Below are 21,800 nucleotides of genomic sequence, written 5' to 3' on the forward strand. Positions count from 1 at the left end.
TTTACTGTATCTCTTTATTGTTAACCAATGAATGTTATCCAAAATAGTAGATGTAATTGTAGCTTAATTGTACAACACAAAACAGGATGCTAAAGGAAAAAGCACGTGGAAAATTATGTCACCAAGTAATCATTCAATGTACTCTTAGTATTCCTGCACCAGTAAGCGCTCCCAGCCACTGCTGACAGCAGCTGTTACCACTTTGTTCACTGTGAAAATCTGTATTACAAATGGTTGTTCCTGGTTGTTTTTAGAAAAAAAAAAAAATCACACAGCTTTATAAATGGATCTAATCCATTCAGCCCTACTCTATATACTGTAGGTTTATGAACAGCAAACTTTCCTGTTACTTTTCCCCAACGCTGAAACTGATGTATCAATGTTAGTGCACACTGCCCAGGGAAAAACAAGGACTCAGTGGAAGCGCAGTATTTCACCTGCTATGGCAAACTATCCAAATTCTTCAGGAAATGGCTCACGTTTCAGGGGATGAAGCCCATGAAACAGCAACTACACTTACAGGGCACTGCAAGTAGAAACGCCAGCTTCCACCAAGCAGCATGCGGAAGCACGTGCACAGCATTTGCACATCAGTCCTCAAGGTTAATGAGATATGTTTAGCCCCACAAACCAAAAATATATTAACGTATTTTTATTCTAGTTTCGTGATGTCACCCCACGTAGCCAACCTTTAACTCTGCAAAATAAAAAAAACTTAGTTGGACTGTTCCTAAGAAAATTAAACCTATTGTGCATGAAAAAAAAAAACGTTTAATAAAATGGCAAATTTTAATAGATAAGTGTAAATTTATGAGTGCATAATATCAAACAGAAAAGAGCTGAACCATCCTCAGAGAAAGCAGGGTTCTTCCATTGTAGATATTTACTAAGGTACTCTAACAGAAGGAACAACTGCACATTAACAATGAAGGTATTTCTGAAGTTCGTTTCCTAGGATTTCTCAAATAAAGAAAAAAGGAAAAAAGGAGCAAGTCTCCTTTTCAAGAAGGAAAGGACTTAATGATCTGACATCAGATATGACAGTAACAGTACTAGCTTCACTCAAAACTGAAGCTATAAATACTTTTAACTCCAATTCTGGGAACTTCCATTTCGTATTTTGAAGTCCAACACCAAATTAAAACTCATACGCACTTTCTACACCCCTCCCAGAAGATAGGATACCAGTGACAGGTTACACCTCTAAAAAAAATACAAGATGCTTTTACAATTTAAGCTCAACAAAAGGCAGTTAGACAGCATTTAGCACTATAATTCCATCTTAATGTCAAAGAAAATCCTAGGAGCAAGGACTCCTAGAATTTATGATATTACTACATAGTAACAGAGCTTTTTCATGGTGTTTGAAGGACCAGTCATCATGTATGTAGTAGTGAGGTAGGATACTGTCCCCTCCCTGGGACTGATGTTTTCATATGCTCCCTTGCCAGAAAGGTCCAGGGTCTCCCTACTGCAAATAAAATAATTACAAGCAAATAGCATACAAAGCTTTTTTGTTGTTGTTGTTGCATTTTGTTGCATTTAAACACTTTGGGTATCTAAAATAATCACCTAGGGAAAAGCAATACATATTCCAGCCTATCAGCAGCCATGTGCTGCCTACAGGTAGTGTTCCATTCAGACAAACATCTGGAACTACCACCTGCCATCCAGACCTTTGTGAACAGGTAGGCAAAGAAAACCATCAATGATGACAGGACATGAAACACCTAAGAATTTCATTTGGGAGGCAAAAAAAGTAACTGAAAGTCAGTGATATCAAACTGTTCGTGGTGTACCTATATTGAAAAACTTAACATCAAACTTCATCATCCTGAAATAGTACCTATCCAGTTTTGGTTCAGCTCCTTTATTCTTTCATGTTTAAGCAGTATGTACACTTGTCAATCACCGTACACTTCACATCAGTTTTCAAAGAAAAAACTGCAGAACAACAAAACTGAAGACATGATGGGGAAAAAAAAAATCGCTATTATTCTCCACACCCTCCCCCTGCAAAGCTAGGGATGGCAGACTGCCTTACTGTTGAATAGCTTCCCCTAAATTTGTCTTTAACCACTGTAGTCAAACTGGTATTAAGTGCTTTGGCAAAGTGGGGTGCAATCCATCAAATCTGCAAAGGCCTGCTTTTTTCTCTGTTGGTGGTTCAGCTTTACGAGGAACATATATGCAAAATAACAGCTCTCACATTGCTTCAAACTCATCAATACGCTGCTTTGTATTGCCTTGTCGGATTTGTCGAAGAGTCTTGTACTTATCACGGCCTGCTTTAACATTCTCAGCATGAAGGACATCATTTTGTGTTTTCTTGGTTTCATCTCTGGCTTGGGCCAACTCAGAACTTAAAGCCTGTTGAATAAAATATTTGAATTTAAGTGCTTTAACTAATCTTTTCATGATTCTGGAATTTCTGATAATACCTATCCTGCAGCTTGGACAGGGATTCCAGAATGTCAACCAATGAAATACTGCCTGTACTCTTCAGTAACTCAAACTCTAAGGTCTATCAAAAAGACTGTAGGACAAAGAAGACGACAGCACAAGATTCCTTCCTTACAGGTATGTGAGCATCAAACAAACAAAAAAAACGACCTTATAACCTAACATCCAAGAGGGACCAGAAGATAAAACAGGAAAATTACATTATTTCTATTTCTGCTTGACTGAAGACAGCACGCTCATCTCCCTGATTCTGTCAGTGACTGGGCAAGTAGAAAAGATGCATTATGGAATCATGCTATTAAAATATTGCTGCCAGAAAAAGAAGCAACTTTCCACTTCTTTCCTTTCCATCCCAAACAGATACTTCATAACATGGCAAACTGTCACCACTAACATTAGATTATTATACTTTGAGAGATAAGACTGATCTAAAAGGAAATGCTCTTTCAGGGAAATAAGATTCATCCTCAAGGGGAATATTCCAGTCTCTACTTTCATGATGTCCGTGAGCAGCAGCAAATAAACCCAAATACTATAAGCAAGCATCTGTTCATACTAATCAATAGATTTCAGAGCTCAAAAGGAAAGCATTAAGTTTCAATGTTCAGTATCCCAGCTATTATATAATTACTTTTAACCTTCACTGTCCAGTGTGACAACACACTAATACTTCTAAGCTACAAAGCATAATCCTGCATCTGGTCTTTCCATTTATTCTGCTCTGCAGCACTATGAACAATACTGGTTGTTAAATTAGTAATAAAAGCCAGTAACTGATAAGAAGGGTGCTTCCTTGGCACACCAAACTTCAATGAGACCTTTTAAAAATAAAGAACAAAAACCCAAAGCCTGAATTATGTTGATACAACCATATGCCTTCATTACCTGGAGCTGTTTCTTAACACGTTCATTTTTCTGTGTTTCTGTTACCCGTTCCTCCTCACTCCTGTGATTCATGACACCATCAGAAGACAGTTCTGCACTGGCTTCAGCATTGTTTTCATCATGTTCATCGTGTTCGTTCTCTGTTGGAGGAATAACTGGTGGGGGAGGAGGCGGAGGAGGAGCAGACATCACAGATTTCAGTTCTTCTTTGGTCTTTTCTAAGTCCTCCTGGGCTGCAAAAGCCTAAATACAGTAAATAAGACAGTATTTTTAAAGTTGATTTAAACTAGTTAAAAATTCACAAGAAATAATTGAGAAATCTCTCCTCCCAGGAGAGATGCCCCAGTTCTTTCATCAGCTTGGTGGCCCTTTTCTGGACTGTTTCAAGTACGTCCAAGTTTCTCCTCTACTGGGGAGCCCAGAACTAAGCACAGTGCCCCAAGTGTGGCCACAGAAGAGCTGAGAATTTTGCTTTATAACCTAGTGACATTTTATGTGCCTTTGTCCTAACTCTGATCCATCTTTTCACCACCACTCATGATTTTTTATTATTACTTTATTTACACCTCCCTTTTAATGTGTTTCTTTTCCAGCACAAAGCTTCAATCTATCACCCCACATAAGGAAGCCATTTTAAATCTCTGATTATATATTTGTGATAAAATCCCCCCTTTCCTGTTTATCTGTGAGTTAAATATAAGTACAAAGTGGCTTCAAATAAAAAAAAAAATGGAGAACAAAACTCTTAAAAAAAAAAAAGCCTCTCTAAGGCCTGAAGGGAATGAGACCCAATCCCATGGAATTTCACTGGTATTTCTGCAGTTATCTCCCTTAGTTTCTCTTAAGGTCTGACTTCCCACAACATGAGCTCATTACTTTGTGCTGCCATTCTGAGGCTTCCTCCTCTTTTTTTTTCTTGGCCTCCTCCAGAAGTGCAATCTTGGCAGTGAATTCAGCAAGTTCTGCTGCCTAAAACAAAAAACAGGACAGAAGTTTTAGTTCAATCCACTTCAGCTCTGCAGCTCTGCAGTGGAAGAGAGCAGAGCCTTTGAAGAAAGTCATTTACCATTCATCACTGCTCTGCTTATTAAAAATAGAAATTTTAAACATGTATGACAGACAAAGAGAATCAGTATTTTTGTCTGATAGGAGACTGTCTGGGATGGGGAATAATCTATCTTCTTCACTTCCAAACTTGCTGGGAAATAAAGACCTGCAGTTACAAATTACCATTTGGCACTGTTTCACTTTAATACAGCTCTAACAGTTTCAACAAAAAGCTGATGACTTTAGCTGATAATCTCAGTACTGTTAAGATAAATCTTGCCTCAAGCATGGTGTGCTGAGTTTAAAGACTACCAAAAGTTGTTCTACAGTTGAGAAATATTTTCCTATAAAATTTTCATTCCCTTCTCATTTACCACAATAATTCTTCAATAAGAAGTCATCCAGCACAGAATGCGAGAAGATAATGCTCTAAGCAGAGTAAAACCTAAGAGGTTTCAGCTTTTTTTGTTTTGTTTTTTTGAAGTCCCACAACAGTCTGTAACAAAGCACGGGGTACTTCACATACTTGTTACATCTATTTTGTAAAGTGAACTAAAATTCCAATGCAAATTTCAATTATGTTTTTCCATTTGCTTCAATGCAAGATTAAAGGTTCTTACTAGCTGCTCCTGGTTCTTCATTTGATCAGCTGCCTGCTTGGCTAGAGCAGCTTTAGCTTCTTCAGCAGCTCGGCGCTCCTTTTCCAGGCGCTCTGCTTCTTCTTTCGCACGTTTTCGCTCCTGATCCAGTTCTAGAGCTCTTCTGGTCTGTTCCTCTAGCTCTGCCAAAGGGACAGTTTGCAGGCAACATATCTTTATTTCATTCTTAGTCATATGTAACACAGATAACAGCTACCACAAAGCTTTACAGGACTGCCTCAAGTGAGCCTGACTTAAGCTAAGAACTGCCAGCACATCCCCTGAAGATACACTCCATGTCTAGAAAAAATATAGTTTTTTACCCTCTTTAACACACACTTTGGATGTACTTCACCTCATAGCTCAGAGTTGCAGAAAGTTATCAGCTTTCTGATAAAAACAAATAGATATGAACACACCAATCACTACAGATGAGTTTTTACATATATTAAATCACCCTGTTACCACAAAAAAAAACAAAGACTTCTACCCCATTGAAATGCTTTACAGGATTATCTTAAATGCAGTTGACATTCTAGACATGCACATCCAGCAAAATGACTGAGATCCATTTGAGAGGTCAGAGAACAGACTTCCAAAAAGTGCAACAAGGAAAAACTGAAATCAAGGAAAGGATGGATAACAGTTGTCTAGCTGCCTGGATAGGAAAATACTGCAAGCTAAAGGGCAGAACTCTGACATAAGGGAGTTAAGAGGAAACAATCCACAGGTACTGTAATTTCAAGGGAAGAATTGAACAGGGAATTTTTTTTTTCAATAATCAAAATTTGAAGCCCAAATCAGGGGCACTGCATTACAGGAATGGTGAGTTGTACAGTGCAGTACCTACAAAACTAAACAAAATGCATCAATGTTTAAAAACGCTATTTGAACAGACAAATCCTCCCAGTGAAGATGGAGAACACTAAGCTACCACGTTAACTACAGAACAAAGGCACCATTTATATAAGCATGAGTCCATATCCAAAAAGAATGCTAAACAAGCTAGTAACACGTATGATGTACTACATCAGATAGACTGTATTGCCTATAAAGGTTACCAGAATTGAGAAATTATTTCCCCTTCCCCTTTTACTTATGTTTGATAGTTTCATATTTACATTCTTTCCTTTAGAACAATCTTCTTCAGAGTATGTTGTTAAATTAAAAGAACAAACGATTTCTGTCATAGCAACTTATTACTGAAGGTATTTCCAAATAAAGTGCTTAACAACTTCAACATAGCAAGAGTCTTATTTTTCCTTTATTACAATCAAGATTGAGCACACTGTTTAACTTAATGAAATAATTCCAAATGGTACTGTATTCCATTCTGAATGACATTCTCAGAACACAGAGACCAAGAGGTGCTTCCTGAGTTTTCTCTGAAAACACAGCTCTCAAGAACTCTAAGCTACAGTGTGATTCCTGTTCAAGTTCTCCAAAATTTCATGGTTTTGACATTTATGTCCTGCTCTTGTAAAAGCAGCAACTGGAACACGGTCACCAGGTCAGAGTGGCTTTGCAAACACTGCTCATTTTTCAGGTTCCTTAACATCTACTTTCACAAAAAATACTTCAGTTGACATTTTCCCTGCTGAATGTTTTGCCCAAGATCACTTTTTTGTTAGTCTGTTTGAAATTTAGACCCAAACTTTTTAAATAAAGCAAACATGAAACTCATTTCACCAGATTAAAAAAAATTCTAACACAAAGCCAACCAAAAAAAAAAAAAGCTTTAAATCTTTTATCAGAGAAGCTTTGGCATGAGGGGTTTAAGCAAGAGACGGAATACACATCCAGTATATGCACCCCTCACACCAACAGAAGTGCCTTTTCAGTGCCTGGTGAAAAATGTCTGTGTTTAGTCAAACTACATACCTTTCAAAGACTTGTGAAACTTACAGCAACTCACTGCTGTGAAATGAAAATGCATCTCTGACTTTTTTGCCCTACTAGATGCATTCCACTTCTAAATTTAACAATTCCAGAGCACAGATTTTGTGTTGTCTGTCTGGATGCATTCAGCCTGTTTTGCACCAAAATACTGGGTGCTATGGAGGCAGAACTAGAGAAAGTGTAGGCATATTTGCATAGCTACAGACAGTGATTGTCTTTATCGTGCTTGAAGCCAACAGTTATGAACAGAAGAATGAAACTTTTCTGAATACAAAGCAAATCTGAAGCAAAAAAAAAAAAAAAAAGAGATAGTGATAGGACAAGGGGCAATGGTTTTAAGCTGAAACAGGAGAGATTTAGGTCAGATATTAGGAGGAAGTTTTTCACTCAGAGGGTGGTGACACACTGGAACAGGCTGCCCAAGGAGGCTGTGGATGCCCCATCCCTGGAGGCATTCAAGGCCAGGCTGGATGTGGCTCTGGGCAGCCTGGTCTGATGGACCTGCACATAGCAGGGGGGGTTGAAACTAGATGATCATTGTGGTCCTTTTCAACCCAGGTCATTCTATGGTTCTATAAGAGGAGAGGGAAAGCAGTAAAGATATACATCTGCACAGAATAGCTCAATATAAAAACTGTTTACTGACCACACATGGTTTATTCACTAAAATCCATTCAGACTTGAATTTTTGAAGTTCTCAACACCAGCAAGGGAATGGGAAAATAAAGGGATAAGGAACTTCCAAATGAAAAGCTAAATTCAACAAAATCCTGTAGAAATTACTCTGAATAACTGCAGACCCGCTACCTCCCCCAGCCTCAGATTTTCAGCACTTCAAGCATGTCATAAAATCTGAGTTCAACTGCATGCTGTTTAATTTTCCTTTTATAAATGAAGATTAAAGACTCTTGCTATATTAGGAATCGGTTTTATATTATGAAAATACCCACCTACCTCAACTTTCAACTTCGAAAAGAACAGCTCTTCTGAAATTAAAGCATAAACACCACTATCTTGTCTTGCTATTAAAATAAATTCAAAAAAAGCAAACAGAACACCACAAAGAAAAATATACACAAACCATGGAACCGCCCCACCAAGCGAACTGAACAGTGTTATCAGACAGAACAAATCCAGGAGCAGTGGGAGCTCACCTTTCTGAGCTTTCATTGTTTGTTCTTCAATTTGTCTTAAGCGTTCCATTAATTCTTCCTTTTCACGCTCTATTCTTTCCTTTTCCTTTTCTGCAATCTCTCTCTTCTTCTTCTCATTTTCAAGTTGTGCCCTGAAAATAATAAAAAGCTTTTTTTTTTTTTTTTTTTTTTTTTTTAATATTAAGTACATGAATTAAATTCTACCCTGAGGATTCCGGAAGCATTTGTTCTCAGTTTACTCAAATAATAAAGAAACACTTAATTTTCAATGCTTTGAATTCATATTCAAACATAATAACTAAGTCTCTTCATTTCAAAATATAGTACATAAAGAATTATTAACAGAACCAATTAGCAGCCTTGGTTGGTTATGGTCCAACCAAGTAAAGCCAAGATTATAGTTGCATTTTACACAAGTTGCATGTTCCATCTGGGCTAGAAATAGTCACTATATTTTTTGAATACACAAAAGGTAAGTTGTTATGTTCTTTGCTAAGCTTGCTTTCACGGTTCACATGAGTATAAAAGTCCCTAAGAATCAAGCAACAGAAACTTTAAATGTTTCACAAAAAACTTAATGAGAAACAACAATAGAGCTACTATTACTATGCTGAAAGCTCCAGAGGGATACGGCTTTCTATTAGAACAGGTGAACCATGCCAGCGCGCAAACCTGCCCACACATTACAGAAAGAAAAGCAAATGTCTTCTCCAGAACGCAAGGATGTTTGATATTCTATGACTCGGTATTCTGAAAAGGAGAGAAGAATTTTCCTTCTGTTTCATGGAAGTTTGTTAATTACCTTTCCAATTGTTTCTGATGTTTCTCCTCTCTAGCCTGGGCCTTCATCTGTTGCACTTCAATTGTATCAGGTTTCCGCCTCCTCATGTACAATTCATGATTTCCCATACACAGTGCCAAAATGCGCTTGTTAATTCTCAGACGAGGTGCATAAAAAACAAAATCCTAGAAAAATACACACATCCATCAGTTGAAAAACTCAGCTGTGATGAGAGACAAAGTATTACTGCATTTGTTACATTTAAGTTCACTGACGTTTTTATACTCTTCCTCCAAAGTCCAGTTACCATAAGGAGCCTATAAGGTAAATTCAAAAGCCTACCTGTGCTCCTCTATGTAGAGGTTAGCTATTTCACTCAGAATTACCCTTTTTAATTTTGAAGTAGCAGCACTATTTTCTGTGTTTCAACACAAAAAAACTTCATGTTTTGTCCCACACAGTCTGATGGAAGGTGCTACTGTAATCCAAGCAAAAAACCAAAATAAAAAAGAAGAGGTGGGAGTGCAAGGAATTCAGCATGCTACAGAGCAGCTTTTCAATTCATCACAAAACATAAGATTTCTTTCTATAAGCCAGCTAAGTGTCAACAAGAAGGAAGAGAGTGAAAATAAATGTACCACATTTCAAAACTTGAATTTCTTTTTGATTACTGAATATTCTACCGATACAAAAAGGCATAAAATTATATTCTTATGCCATAGTACCAAAGCAGACTCCTTCAGGCTTGAAACCCTTCACATAAAAAGGCATACTATTCCACAGACAACTTACAGGGGCCTTTTTGTCAATTGGCTTTATAACAAACTTCTTGTCATTGAAAGAGATGTTTCTTATTTCACTCCAAGGAAAACCAATCTTGGGTGTCAGCCTTCAAAGAGAAAAAGTTCTCATTAAAAGAAGAAAAAGACAGGCATTTCATTAATGTCCACTGACACATTAGCCTTATTTTCATCCTGTTTTCACTGCCACAATTAAATTACGTTTACAAAACCTACCAAGACAACAGTTTAAGCATATTTTGGTTGACAATTTCACATACTCATTTGATGAGTTTGTAAGAGTCAGTTTCACATTCTAATAGCACTGCAACAGAAGAACTTGAGAAAGTTTGGTTTTTGACATATTCTGCTACCATTAAATACAAGCTGAATACACGCCAAATACCATGATTCTTTATCAGCCACTGATAATTTTCTTGTCAGAGAAATGGACAACTATTTCAATGGGGATATAACTTTAGAAAAGCTAGATGTTGCAAAGACTGAAATTACATCAGCCTCCAGTAACGCTGTACTTCAGTTTAACTCAGCTGTAAGATACATCCCATCACATTTCCAAAGTTCACACTGGATTTCATCCACTTGCATTTTAAGTAGAATTAAGTTGAGAAGCCGTTACAATGCTTCGCACCAACTGCAAACTTTTAATTCTGAGAAGAAACAGTTCTTAAATTATAAAACATATTTGACTCCATCAGCACAGAAAGTTTTCTGAGTTTATATTATGTTAATTAAAGTATTTTAAAAAAGGTTTAAGTATTTGATTGTTATCCATCTGAATTAAAGTACCAAAAAAATGGTTGATTGTTCAACCTCAATTGACCATTTCCTGAATATTTTCATCATCTTTCAGGAGTTATGTTGCCATCTAATGGCAATTAAGGCTCACAGAATTTTGCTAAGGAGATATACATCCAAGCACGTAATTTCAGTTCAGATGACAGCTCTGATCTGGTGTTGGACACGTTTTACTTTAAATCACTGTGGAAGTACTGCTAAGACTAGATACGACTCACAGAAGTGCCTGAAAAGAAACAAAAGAATGAGTCTGCTCCTCAGTATTAAGACTAAGTTCCGTATATTTCAGCTCTACCCATATTTAAGTACGGCAGAATCTGATCTCTATCAGAACAGAAGATCCATCTGCTTTCCTAGATGTCTAGAACGTTTCCTTTTTAGATACCAAAGTTCTTCCTGCTCTAAGAGCTCTATTCTTAATTGCAATTATTGCAAACTTCTCAATCAATGTCCAGCTTCTCAACGTCCTTTTCACCCTGACTTAAAAGAGTCTTAACAGAGTGAAAAGTACAGGGGAAAAAAACCACCACTGTATCAAAATGGTCTTGCTACAAACATCCATACTTCGCAACATCAATTTAAGTTTATACAGAACTCCATTCACTTCTTCTAATTGCTGTTCCTTTTATAAAATTAACTCCTGGAATGTTTTGCCTTTCACACAGATTAGAAGATCTTTGATACCCCATTCTGCTAGGTGTTATTGAAACATATGCTTTTGTATAATCTCAGGTAGGATTCTCCTAGGACAGAACTGTAAAAATGAGTATTTGCCACTTACTTATCATCGTGTTCATAAATATTCAGACCCAATGCATCAACTCCTAACCACAACTCAGTTCCTTTTTTATTCTTAATTTCAAAGTAGTTGACTCCATACATTTCCAAATCTTGTGCTATCTTAAGGTATTCCATCATAGAATCTTCCCTGATAAAAAGAACAGAAAAAAAAAGTGTAAATGCATCGTACAGACAAGTCAGAAATAAAAATGTAAGAATAGGGGAGCTACAGAGCAACTTATTAGTGAGAAATTTAGTTAGGAATGAAACACCTCTTGGAAATTCACATGTACATTGATTTAAATATTTGCAGCACTTTACACCCTATACTCAAATACAGTTTGATCTCTGCACTTTGTCTTTTCAGCCTGAGGAGAAAAGAAATAAATGTATTTTAGAAGCATGCAACTACAAACAAAGGCAGTTGACAGTCCTACCAGAAATCACGTAGGTAGCCAACAATCCAACTGGAAATTCAACTCTCATCCAAACTTCCATGGAAGTTTTTGGTAACTGCTTGTGCCAGCCAGAGCAGAAGTTTCCAAGCAAAACAACACCACCCAAGACACATCTTGATAATAAGAAATACCCTTACAGGCCTTGGAACATTTCCTATGTGATTACCTTAACATTCCCCTGTGCTCTTCATGCCAGTTCTGTATTCTCTCTTCCCATTGTTCTTTTGTCAGTTTGTGCTGTTCTAAGACACTGTGAATAGAAATTGTTATTAAATTACACTGATTATCATTTCATCTCTTAAACTTTGTTTTTTTCAAACCTCGTGGCACAACATACTCTTGAAGAAATTTAAACATTACTTCCTATAGACTGCTCATCTTTTCACCCAAAAGTACAAGTTCTGAATTTCAAAAAGAAAAACATTTAGAAAATAGCATGGATTCACTTTCTTCATGGTGTTCTACACAGCCTTATTATAATACAAGTCACACCGTGGCATGTAGCAACTTTCACTAATGCCATAAAATGTAACATGTGGAACTCCCCAAAACACACAGACTTCCTAAGACTTCACACACAATGCCACAAATTGACCTTCACGTATTTACAGATGCGTTCAATTCAAGCTTTCATTCTGTTGTCACGGAAAATCAGAACAGCGAAGAAAGCTGATCTGAGCTTTACCTGCAGCAGGCTGCAATTATGGATGTAATTATGCTTTTACTCTATGCACCTAACTTTTCAAGCATTCCTGGAGAAATTACTTTAAAGGGCAATTAACTAAAAGAGGACTGCAAGATAATCTTACTAAAAGAAGTCAGAACAGTTTTTTTGTTCTTCATTTTTATTTAATCAGGACAATAAGTTTACTACTTTTCCCTACGTTTCTAGGGAACTACATAAGAAATAGACAGCATGATGCAGAAGATACTAACGCAGTGTTTATCTCTGTAGAGGATGTCTGTCTCACACTTGCTCATTTTGCTACTCTACCCCACATCTGGGTACACAGCCACCTCATCATCTGGTTCTCCCTCCACATGCTACTGATGAAATGCAGCCAGCAGTTTCACACAGACTTACTAGCCATCTTGCTGCTGCCCAACTCGTAACTCTGAGCCAAGAAATCCACAATATTCTGACCAGTGAAAGTAACTCTATAGTGAAGGAGAACTGCAAATCCTCTCACGCTTTTCCACAAGTTGAAAAGCTAGCCTGCTTCCTGAAACAAGTATTTCTGACATTACATTGTTTTGAAGTACTTTTATTAAGTACTTGAAAGTCTTCTAGCAGATCTCTGGTAACTAGAGGCAAATCAGGAGTAACTGTGCTAGGATGAACACAAAAGCTATGTGCCCACCCAGCACAAACTGACACAACTCATTGAAAATGTCCTGGGAAATCATCTGAACATATGTCTACTGAAGAGGAGCATCTTAAGTATTTGAATCTGTGTTGTACACAAGCACTCCAGTTCCTAGTTCCAAGTTCCAAAGGCTGTCATCACTATTATATTCAGTAATTAGTTGTACTGATTCTTAGCCTCCTTGCCTTCTACATTGCTCCAGAAGAGTATTTCCTTAGGAATCCACTATAATAAGAAAGAAGCAAGCAGCCAACACTTACCCAAAGTTTTTAAAAAGACTGAAACATTTACAGAAATGTTTATTTAAACATTTATCACCTTTTGAAATGCTTTTTTACTAGCTAGGAGATTCTCACTCTTAGCTAATCTCTACTTTTTGTTTTTGAATTAAAAAAAAAGAAGACTATGCGAATCTCAAAGAAAACTGAAATTATTCCACAGTTCTCATCTCTTTGAAGATGCACCAGAGTTACATATTTAGTGAGCATACATTTGTTGACAATACACAGTCACAAATTCATTTGCACTAACAAAACTATCTAGCTTTGCAAATTTGTGTTCAATGCTTGCCTTACTGCCAATGCAGGGACAGTTTCAGCTGCGAGGAGGAAAGAAAAGCAACCCAGAACTATAACCCTGGTGCTTACCTTTCCTAGGCACTTACACGAGTAACTGATACAAAAACATTCACACGACAACTATGACAAGAACTCATTTTCTAAATTTTCTGTCCAGGTCAGCATTTGTAAGTTAAACACACAGCAGAAAACGTATTTTATAACTATTTCTCAGGAATTTACTATCATTTACCAAAACTTCTTGCATAAAAACACCATGAAGTGAAGAAAAAGGATAAACCTGAATAACTTAACATGATTTTAATTCAGCAGAGGCAAGCCTCCAGCAATGATAGATCAGTACATATTCCACACAATCTGAAAATTTCACTGGCTAAATCTGTGCAGCTGGTTGAGGATGGGACAAGAAATAGGCCTCCAGAAACCCATAGCTGTGATGCTTTGATATTTAGTCAAAACTGGGATATTGCTTCCTTGTAAGTTCTACCAGCAGAACATGCACTCTTTCAAAAAAGCTACCATTAATTGCATTTTTAACTTTGTATTTTCACTATGAGTGTGCTGCAATCAAGTTTATACAGAGCAAACAATGCAAAAAGACGTATTTATGGTCTGTCTCACCGCTGAGGGAGAAGCCTGTCATTGGCTAGGTAGCCTAGTTTATGTATCTCCTTATTGTAATCTCCATACTTGGACTGGACAGCATAAGAAGCGAGAAGAACGGCCGTTTCTGGTGGACAATATATCTCATCATTTAAGATAGCTTCTTTGACTTGCAGGAAGAAAAGTCTTTGTGTTATTTCCTGGATTAACTCTTCAGATACATCCTCTGGAAAAAACTTGGCCCTGAATTTAAACTGCAAAGGATTTTCTTTCCTTACATCTTGCTGTGTTACCTAAGGAAGAAAAGAAAGAAAGAAAACATAGGAAGAGCACTAAATGTTATAATAAATACAATGAACTTGACACCAATGACTTGCAGGAAGAAACAAAATGTTTAATAAGGATTCCGTAGCAAGTATTACAGCATATTAACTTAAGAGTAAAGCTGAATTATTCTTTTAAAAGAAGTCTTTGTACTATTGAGCTAAATATATGTGCTTAGTTTCTGTGCAAAAATCATGGTTCCATTCATCACCTTTCTGTAGAAAGTATGGACAAGCCTTATCATGATTTCCTTGAAGAGATCAGATGTGATCAGCTTATAAGTCTAGTCTAAGCTGTCTGGCCTATAATTTATACACAAACAGATCTTCTGTTACTTTTCTATTTTATTGGAGCTCAGCTTTCAGCACTGATAATGACAAGAAAAGATCATTTTAACAGCAAGTAATAAGTAAAACAAGTGATTGTTAAAAGGTAAATTCAGAATAAATTTCATACATCCCAATTCCACGTGCACCTCACTTCATACTTCATTTCATGTGCACAAGCAGTCGTTTTACAACTTTATCCCACAGTTTGCTTGACTAGTAGAAAGTATGAAAAATGGTAACGAGTTACACTGCAACCATGGTCATGAATTTCTCATGAAGTTCAACAAGGCCAAGTGCAAGGTCCTGTGCAGGGGTCAGGGCAATCCCAAGCACAGATACAGGTTGGGCACAGAATGGCTTGAGAGCAGCCCTGAGAAAAAGGATTTCAGTTGCTGAAAGACTCAACTTCAGCCAAAAACATGAGCTTGCAGCCCAGAAGGCCAACTGTGTCCTGGGTTGCATCAAGAGAAGTGTGACCAGCAGACTGAGGGAGGTGATTCTGCCCCTCTGCTCTTGTGAGATCCCACATGGAGTAGTGTTTTGGGCCTCCAACACAAGGAGGACACAGCTGTTGGAGCTGGCCCAGAGGAGAGCTGCAAAGATTTAATGACTTTCTACAACAAGTAATTCATGAAGCTCATGGGTAAACAGAGAGTGAACAGGAGTATAGGGACAAATATGGAAGTCATCTGTACCCTGGGCATCATCCAAAGCAGCAAGGACAGCAGGGTGAGACAGTCTTCTAAACACTGTATTTTGCAATTTAAAGCAAACAAGAAGCTACTACTTGATTAATTTGATAAATATAACATCAAAGCAACAAATCTTATAAAAGTATATTTAAAAAATACAAAATTTATATACTTGCTTAAGTGCCAGGAAATTATTACCTTTTTATTCAGCTTCAGCCACGTTGAGTAGCCTTTGCTGTCCACGTACTGCAGTCCAAAAAACCAAACTTCACGAAGACCAACAGTTTTTACAACCTAAAGAAAAATGATCCACAGTTATCAATGATTAGTGAACAGGAATTTTATGGTTGTTACCTTGTATAAGCCACCTCAAATTTAAATGTAACAAGATTTTTTTTTTTTTACTTTTTTTTTTTTTACATAGGCAAGAGGAGCAAAATACATTCAAAATGAACACCGTGTAGCCAAAGGAAAAGCTCCAGTGTGCAACTTCCTGCATGGATCAAACTCAGCCCCTGAGGAATACAAAGCTGTAAACAGGATCCTGATCTTTGAAATCAGGACTGGGAAGCTACCTGCAGACCAACCAACAAGCAAGTCTACCTCATCCAAAGACAAGCAATGAAACTATATAACTGAATAATAACTCTGGACAAGTATGGTGTGAAGAGTATGAATCACCTCCATTAGGTATTTCTGAGATCTTCTAACAGGTAATGATAAAACAGGTAAGAGAGATCTGGCTGATAAACCAAACAGGGATTGCCTACACAGCTTCTGATTTAGGCAAAGGCTATTAAAGAACAAAAACTGTCCTTGAATAAAGGAAAAGCACCTTTATAGATGAACTAGATAGAGAAAATAAGAGATAAGCAGTCCCCACAACAGACAATGATTACTTGCAGTGCAACCATCAAGAAGTCCCACCAGACTGCAGATGAGATCCAAAAAAAATAAAAAGAATGAAACTGATGTGACAAAATCTGTACAAAACCTTCCAAGATGATCTCTGAATAGACAGTAAAAAAAGATGAACTTGAATAAAAGATGAAATTTAATAAAAACAAAATAATGTGCAAAACGAGGACACTTAAATTTTGTTAACAAAGCAGTTGCTGTAGAGGTAAAAAGCTACAATGCTGTTGTATACAAATCTATGGCATTCACAGATCTCTAGTACTATATACAAACCGGATACGTTGTCCTATAAAAGGATGCAGCAGTACTGGAAATCCCTCAGAAACATTCAAATGAAGGATCAGGGACATGGAATATCACAGCATAAACTAGATCGGAACACTGACGTGGAGAACTAAGAAAGAGGAAAATATTATACAGGTTCTTACAATGTGCATGGCAAGGAGAATAGGAAATGACCAATCAATGTTTCTCATAACGTATGAATTAAGAGAATCAGATGAAATCATTACATAGGAGGTTCAAAGCCAACAAAAAAGAAGCACTCCTACTCTATGAAATAGAATGAAAACACAGAACTATCTTACAAGTCCTTTGCATGGCAGGAGTACGCCTGGATTCAATAAGCAATTAATCAGAAAGGTCCAGCAACGATTATTAAATAAAGTGAACTCTGGCTCCAGAAGCAGCAGTATGGCAGTAATTATGTTACGTGCTCAAGTAGGACCAAGCTGGCAAGCTGGTTTACCGAAGGCTGTTTTATTTCCATAAAACATGCACTCAGATCATGTGAAGTAAAAAGAATTTTACACATAGATCCTTCTCCACCTTAAAGAAAGTACTGTCAGGTTGTTAAACTGAAACTTGGAAAAATCAAAAAGTGTCACAAGACTGCCATGTAAAATTTTTTCTGACCCCTTGCATGTGTGTATTGCTGTTTACATCAATATAAGTGCAGCTTTTTATTCTCCTCCTCTACCCTTCCACCTTCAAGCTCCACCAAAGCACAGAATTGACAGTATTCACGGATCCAATATGACTCTTTTAGTGTACAGTTATTTTCTCCAAAGTCCCTACATTCCTATAATTTATCTTCCTACTTCGGAACATCAGAGAAAATGAGGACAAGTTTACTTTAGTGCTACCGTCTTGAATTATGTCTGGTGTCCCAACACAGAAAATCACAGACCTGCTGCTTCCTTTGGCACAGACTGCCTGTCCAATACTTGTCAAACTATCACGGCTGTAGCAGACAACTCTGAAAATGCTCTTTGCTTTGTAGCCATATGAGTGAAGCCTTGGTAGCCGATCAGCACTGCGAGCTGCAGCAGAAGTCACCAAGAATCTCAGATGCTCAACTGCCCAAGAGGCATGAAGAGCCAAGTGCATATGCTCTCATCAGAACACATCACTCTCACCTGCTGTGTACTGCCCTTCAATAGAGAAGGGCACTGCACCTTATTCAAAGCTATACAGTTTCTCCACTACAATACAAGGTTACACATAAGTCAGTACTGAACACAGCTCACATATGAGTTTGTTTTCCATCGTGCAACAAATAGGGAAAAAAAAAATACTATAACTGAGATGGTCTATAACTACCATCTCAGGCCCCAAAAAACATTTCTGAAACTTTGTACCAGGATAACACAGGCACTTACACACTGCAGTAGAATGATACGAAAAATAAGTGCGCAATGGGAAACTTCAGAATTTGATTTACAGTTCTGCCTCAACAGATTTATTAGACAGCCTCAGGCAAATTTTCATCACATCCATGAAACAGATTTATCTGCCATTACAGCCTATGGCTTGGCAATTAACAGGTAATAAAAACGTTGGAGACAGATCTGTGCCTTGGCAAATCAAAACATACATAAGAGGATAAACTAGCAGGAAATTCAGTTAGTCAACTTTTGAAAGATTGTAAGGGAGGCTTCCGAAATACCTGAAAGAGAGAGCTGGAGTTTAACTTGAGATGAAGGAGACAATACTTCCAACTCTTCCTGACCTGAAACCACAGTAAACCAGTTCTGATGCCTGTGCCAATTCCATATTGAAAAAGAACAAAAACCAAACCCTCAGACTGTGGAAACACGCCTACCACAGCACTCCCTCTCTTCTAGGAAGGAGTCATAGATGAACAATTGGTTGAGAAACAGAAAATGGACCTTCTCTTGCTCATACTGACCGCTGACACGATGGACTAAAGGACTAATGAAAGGACTATGGATGTAGTAGCATTCTGAAAGAGTGGGAGTCATTATAAAACAGGCTTGTGCAATAAACAAGAACTTCAGTGTGTTTCAAAACAGAAAAGAAAAAGCCATCAGAACACCAAGTTCTTTTCTGCTAGCAGACAAAGATAAACACGCAAACAGAATGGGAAACAACTCCAGAAAACAGTATCTACATATTTGAAAGAACCATTGACTGAAGGAAGGACGAGTTGTTCACTAAAACAAAAAGAGCAATAGACAACAGCAAAAATCATGGACAAGTTATTTTCTGCAAGCACTAGCTAACAAGTGTATTGCCATGTTCATCATCTCTGCATGAACGTGGCACACCAAATCTCTCGATAGCAGTGTTACTCCATTATTTTTCTATAAACAGCACGATTAAAGCATGAAAATTTAATGCTGATTTGGCAATGCAGTTCAGCTCATGACACTACTCTGTGTAATCTATGTATAAATTTAAGATCAGACTGAAAGTATTGGGCCCCTCACTGCAAGAAAGATATTGAGGCCCTGGAACGTGTTCAAAGGAGGGCAACAAAGCTGGTGAGGGGTCTGGAACACAGGCCATATGAGGAGAGGCTGAAGGAGCTGGGAATGTTCAGCCTGGAGAAGAGGAGGCTCAGGGGGGACCTCATTGCTCTCTATAACTTCCTGAAGGGAGGTTGTAGTGAGCTGGGGGTCGGCCTCTTCTGTCGTGTCATTAGTGATAGGACCAGAGGGAATGGCTTCAAGCTACGGCAGGGGAGATTCAGGCTGGACATGAGGAAGTATTACTTTTCAGAAAGGGTGGTCAGGCACTGGAATGGACTGCCCAGGGAGGTGGTGGAGTCACCGAGCCTGGGGGTGTTCAAGGAAAGGCTGGATGTCGTGTTGAGGGACATGGTTTAGTGGGAGCTACTGGGAATAGGTGAACAGTTGGATGATCTCTTAGGTCTTTTCCAACCGTGGTGATTCTATGATTCTATGAGTCTGTGATTCTATTTCTCTCATCACAAAACTATTTCAGCTAACTTAGAGCTTTTCAACTTAAATTTCCACAAGTCGATCATAAGAGGTACCGAGACGTCATAAGACACACAGAGAGGTAAGGAACAAAGTTGTAGAGAACATGCAACGTGTCAGAAAGGAAGAAGAATTCACAGCTGTATCTTTGCTCCCTGCTTGCAAAAGCCCAATTTGGAAGAAACTGATTACCTGGGCACAAGATATTACACAGCAGAATGTTACCGCACCCAACACTGCATGGCAGAAGATACAGCAAAGGTTGGCAATTGAGAAGCAATAGCCTTGGGCTTTTGTGTCACAGGATATCATATTTTTTATTCAATAGTAGTATTGGCTAAACAAAAAGCAAAACCATGCATTTGTTCCCCTCCCTTCAAGGCTTTCAGAGAGTCAAGAAGTGTATTATTCTGTTGAGGTTGAAGATGCACTGCTACTGACAGCAGCTAAAGGAGAAGGGGCTTAAATGTGTCACATCTGCTTCTAACAGAAGTGACAAATTTACTTGATTATACAGTAAAAGGCTTAGTGTTAGAAACAAAGAAATTCTCATCCCCTCAATTTACATCCTGAGACATTTAATTGGTGAGGTGAAAACCCCTAACTGTCACTTTCTCCAAAATGCAATCAAAGCATCTACACTGGAGGGACAGAAGTGACAGTCCTACTAAAACAAAATATATATTTTTTCAATACAGTTGCACTGTTTTTGAAGAATAATTTGGAATACTTCTTCATTTTTTAAATGAATGCACACAACTTGAGCCTGGATTATATATTGTACTTTTTATTTCCTCAAGGAAAAAAGAAATGTCATATTGACAACCTTTTAAGATTTTCTAAAGCACTCCACAACCAGTAGCAAAAAATACATATTTCAAGGTTCTGATGGCTAATATCAGAAAGAATGAATGTACAAACAATGTTTTTAAAGAAAGCATTCGTGTAGCTCATTTAACTGGTTCCAAGATACAGACAAGTGAAAAGGTGTAGTTCTGATGGGCCTGAAACCAGGAGCACATTAAAAGCTGTAATTTATAGGTTTTCACTCTGAAATTCAAGTTTTAAAAGAAAGGAAACTGGATTACAGAATAGCACTGCTTTTCAAACATTCAATAGTCAATACAGCATCTACAGATTCTTGAAGAAAAAATGCTAGCTTCCCTTAGTTTTTGTGTTACACTCTTTTAAACAATTTTAGTTATAAGAAAGTTATAAGAATTCCTCATAGAAGAAATTCTAACAATCCTACAGCAATTAGTATTTTTCACAGAATCACAGCATTGTAGGGGTTGGAAGGGACCTCCAGAGATCATCGAGTCCAACCCCCCTGCCAAAGCAGGTTCCCTACAGCAGGTCGCACAGGTAGGCATCCAGGCAGGTCTTGAACATCTCCAGAGAAGGAGACTCCACCACCTCCCTGGGCAGCCTGTTCCAGTGCTCCGTCACCTCACTGTAAAGAAGTTCTTGCGCACACTCGTGTAGAATTTCCTATGCTGCAGCTTGTGTCTGTTTCCCCTTGTCCTGTCTCCACGTACCACTGAAAAGAGGCTGGCCTCACCACTATGGCCCCCACACCTCAGATATTTATAAACCTGGATCAGGTCCCCTCTCAGTCATCTTTCCTCAAGGCTAAATAGAACCAGTTCACTTAGCCTCTCTTCATAGGGGAGATGCACCAGGCATCTCATTTTTGTCATCATCACTGTATAATAACATTACTTTGAAGCACTTTCGAAGAATCACTTTCTGTTATTCTATAACAAGGGAAGATTTAGGTTGGATATCAGGGGGAAATTCCTTACAGGGAGAGTGGTGAGGTGCTGGAACAGGCTGCCCAGAGAGGTTGTGGATGCCCTGACCCTGGAGGTGTTCAAGGCCAGGTTGGATGGGGCCCTGGGCAGCCTGGTCTAATATTAAATGGGGAGGTTGGTGGTCCTGCACATGGCAGGGGGTTGAAGCTTCATGACCCTGGAGGTCTCTTCCAATCCTGGCCATTCTGCGTTTCATTCTGTGAAGCAGTTCTATACATAATACTCAA

The 21,800-nt window shown here is 38.1% G+C and overlaps 1 protein-coding gene across 2 annotated transcripts in view; it reads right to left on the bottom strand.

The window, feature by feature from the left end:
- RDX (radixin) overlaps nucleotides 1–21,800 on the bottom strand; it is a 37,083-nt gene continuing 15,283 nt past the window's right edge. For both annotated transcript variants that reach the window (XM_042866629.1, XM_042866630.1), the window contains exons 4-14: nucleotides 15,795–15,890; nucleotides 14,270–14,544; nucleotides 11,870–11,953; nucleotides 11,247–11,393; nucleotides 9,660–9,756; nucleotides 8,889–9,052; nucleotides 8,087–8,217; nucleotides 5,016–5,176; nucleotides 4,225–4,317; nucleotides 3,349–3,591; nucleotides 1–2,370 (exon numbers count right to left, since the gene is read on the bottom strand). In XM_042866629.1, the coding sequence (XP_042722563.1) occupies nucleotides 2,206–2,370; nucleotides 3,349–3,591; nucleotides 4,225–4,317; nucleotides 5,016–5,176; nucleotides 8,087–8,217; nucleotides 8,889–9,052; nucleotides 9,660–9,756; nucleotides 11,247–11,393; nucleotides 11,870–11,953; nucleotides 14,270–14,544; nucleotides 15,795–15,890 (1,656 nt within the window). In that variant the 3' untranslated portion in view covers nucleotides 1–2,205. The remainder of the gene's footprint in view (nucleotides 2,371–3,348; nucleotides 3,592–4,224; nucleotides 4,318–5,015; nucleotides 5,177–8,086; nucleotides 8,218–8,888; nucleotides 9,053–9,659; nucleotides 9,757–11,246; nucleotides 11,394–11,869; nucleotides 11,954–14,269; nucleotides 14,545–15,794; nucleotides 15,891–21,800) is intronic.

Source organism: Lagopus leucura, unplaced genomic scaffold (assembly GCF_019238085.1).
Source record: "Lagopus leucura isolate 7727_CA_CO unplaced genomic scaffold, USGS_WTPT01 Super-Scaffold_100001, whole genome shotgun sequence".
In the NCBI taxonomy this organism is placed as follows: domain Eukaryota; kingdom Metazoa; phylum Chordata; class Aves; order Galliformes; family Phasianidae; genus Lagopus; species Lagopus leucura.